Source organism: Galeopterus variegatus, unplaced genomic scaffold (genome assembly GCF_000696425.1).
Source record: "Galeopterus variegatus unplaced genomic scaffold, G_variegatus-3.0.2 Scaffold3474, whole genome shotgun sequence".
NCBI classification, from domain to species: domain Eukaryota; kingdom Metazoa; phylum Chordata; class Mammalia; order Dermoptera; family Cynocephalidae; genus Galeopterus; species Galeopterus variegatus.
The window spans coordinates 70,870-71,608 of record NW_007729585.1 but is presented as its reverse complement, the minus strand read 5'-3'; the positions used below and the strand labels follow the sequence as shown (position 1 = coordinate 71,608).

General features: G+C 40.2%; 1 protein-coding gene across 1 annotated transcript in view; it reads left to right on the top strand.

The window, feature by feature from the left end:
- The window catches only part of AFF1 (AF4/FMR2 family, member 1), an 88,066-nt gene that overhangs the window by 80,502 nt on the left and 6,825 nt on the right, over positions 1-739 (top strand). Inside the window, exon 15 of the mRNA XM_008585166.1 lies at positions 247-383. Coding sequence (XP_008583388.1) covers positions 247-383 — 137 coding nt within the window. The remainder of the gene's footprint in view (positions 1-246; positions 384-739) is intronic.

Sequence of the window (739 nt, the reverse complement as noted above, 5' to 3'; positions counted from 1 at the left end):
TACTTTTACGAGGTTTTGAGAGAGTAGTCTTCATACAGGATTTTTTTTCCTAATGAATTTCTTGCTAAAAGTTTTTCAGTGGCTCAGAGCTGACAGGCTTTGGTTATCATTTTTCATTCCTTCGTTCTCACACTGCTCTCCAGCCATAATTAGACTAGGACAGTGGAGGAAAGTAACAGTAAAGAATGTGGGTGAGAAACTGAAGTCTGTCTTAGGCCTAACAATGACCATGTTCTTCTCCTACAGACAAACAAGGTTGGGAAGGCTTTTAAGTACTTGGAAGCCGTCTTGTCCTTTATTGAGTATGGAATTGCCATGGAGTCTGAAAGCCCGGCATCGAAGTCAGCTTACTCTGTGTTCTCAGATACTGTAGACCTCATTGAGTAAGTGCCAAATCATCTTTCTCTCCTCTTAAATACTTCTCTTTCCTTACCTTTATTTCTTAAATCCATTTGAACCTTAGTGTGAAAACAGCTTGGTAAAGGGGAGCTTTAAAAGAGTTACTGGTCGAAGAACTTCTTTTTTGTTCTAAACAAAGATTGTTCTAGATGAAGTGCTAGCACAGAATAACTGGGTCCAACTACATCATTTTGCCAAGTGCACTGAGAAATGCCAAACCATCAGGGAAAGGTTGGTTTTTCCAGTTTAGCTTTCTTATCAGTTGCCCTCTGATCTCGGTATAAGCCTCCTCTTTACTTGAGTTTCAGCAGGGAACTTAGTAAGGTCACTGCTCTACTTG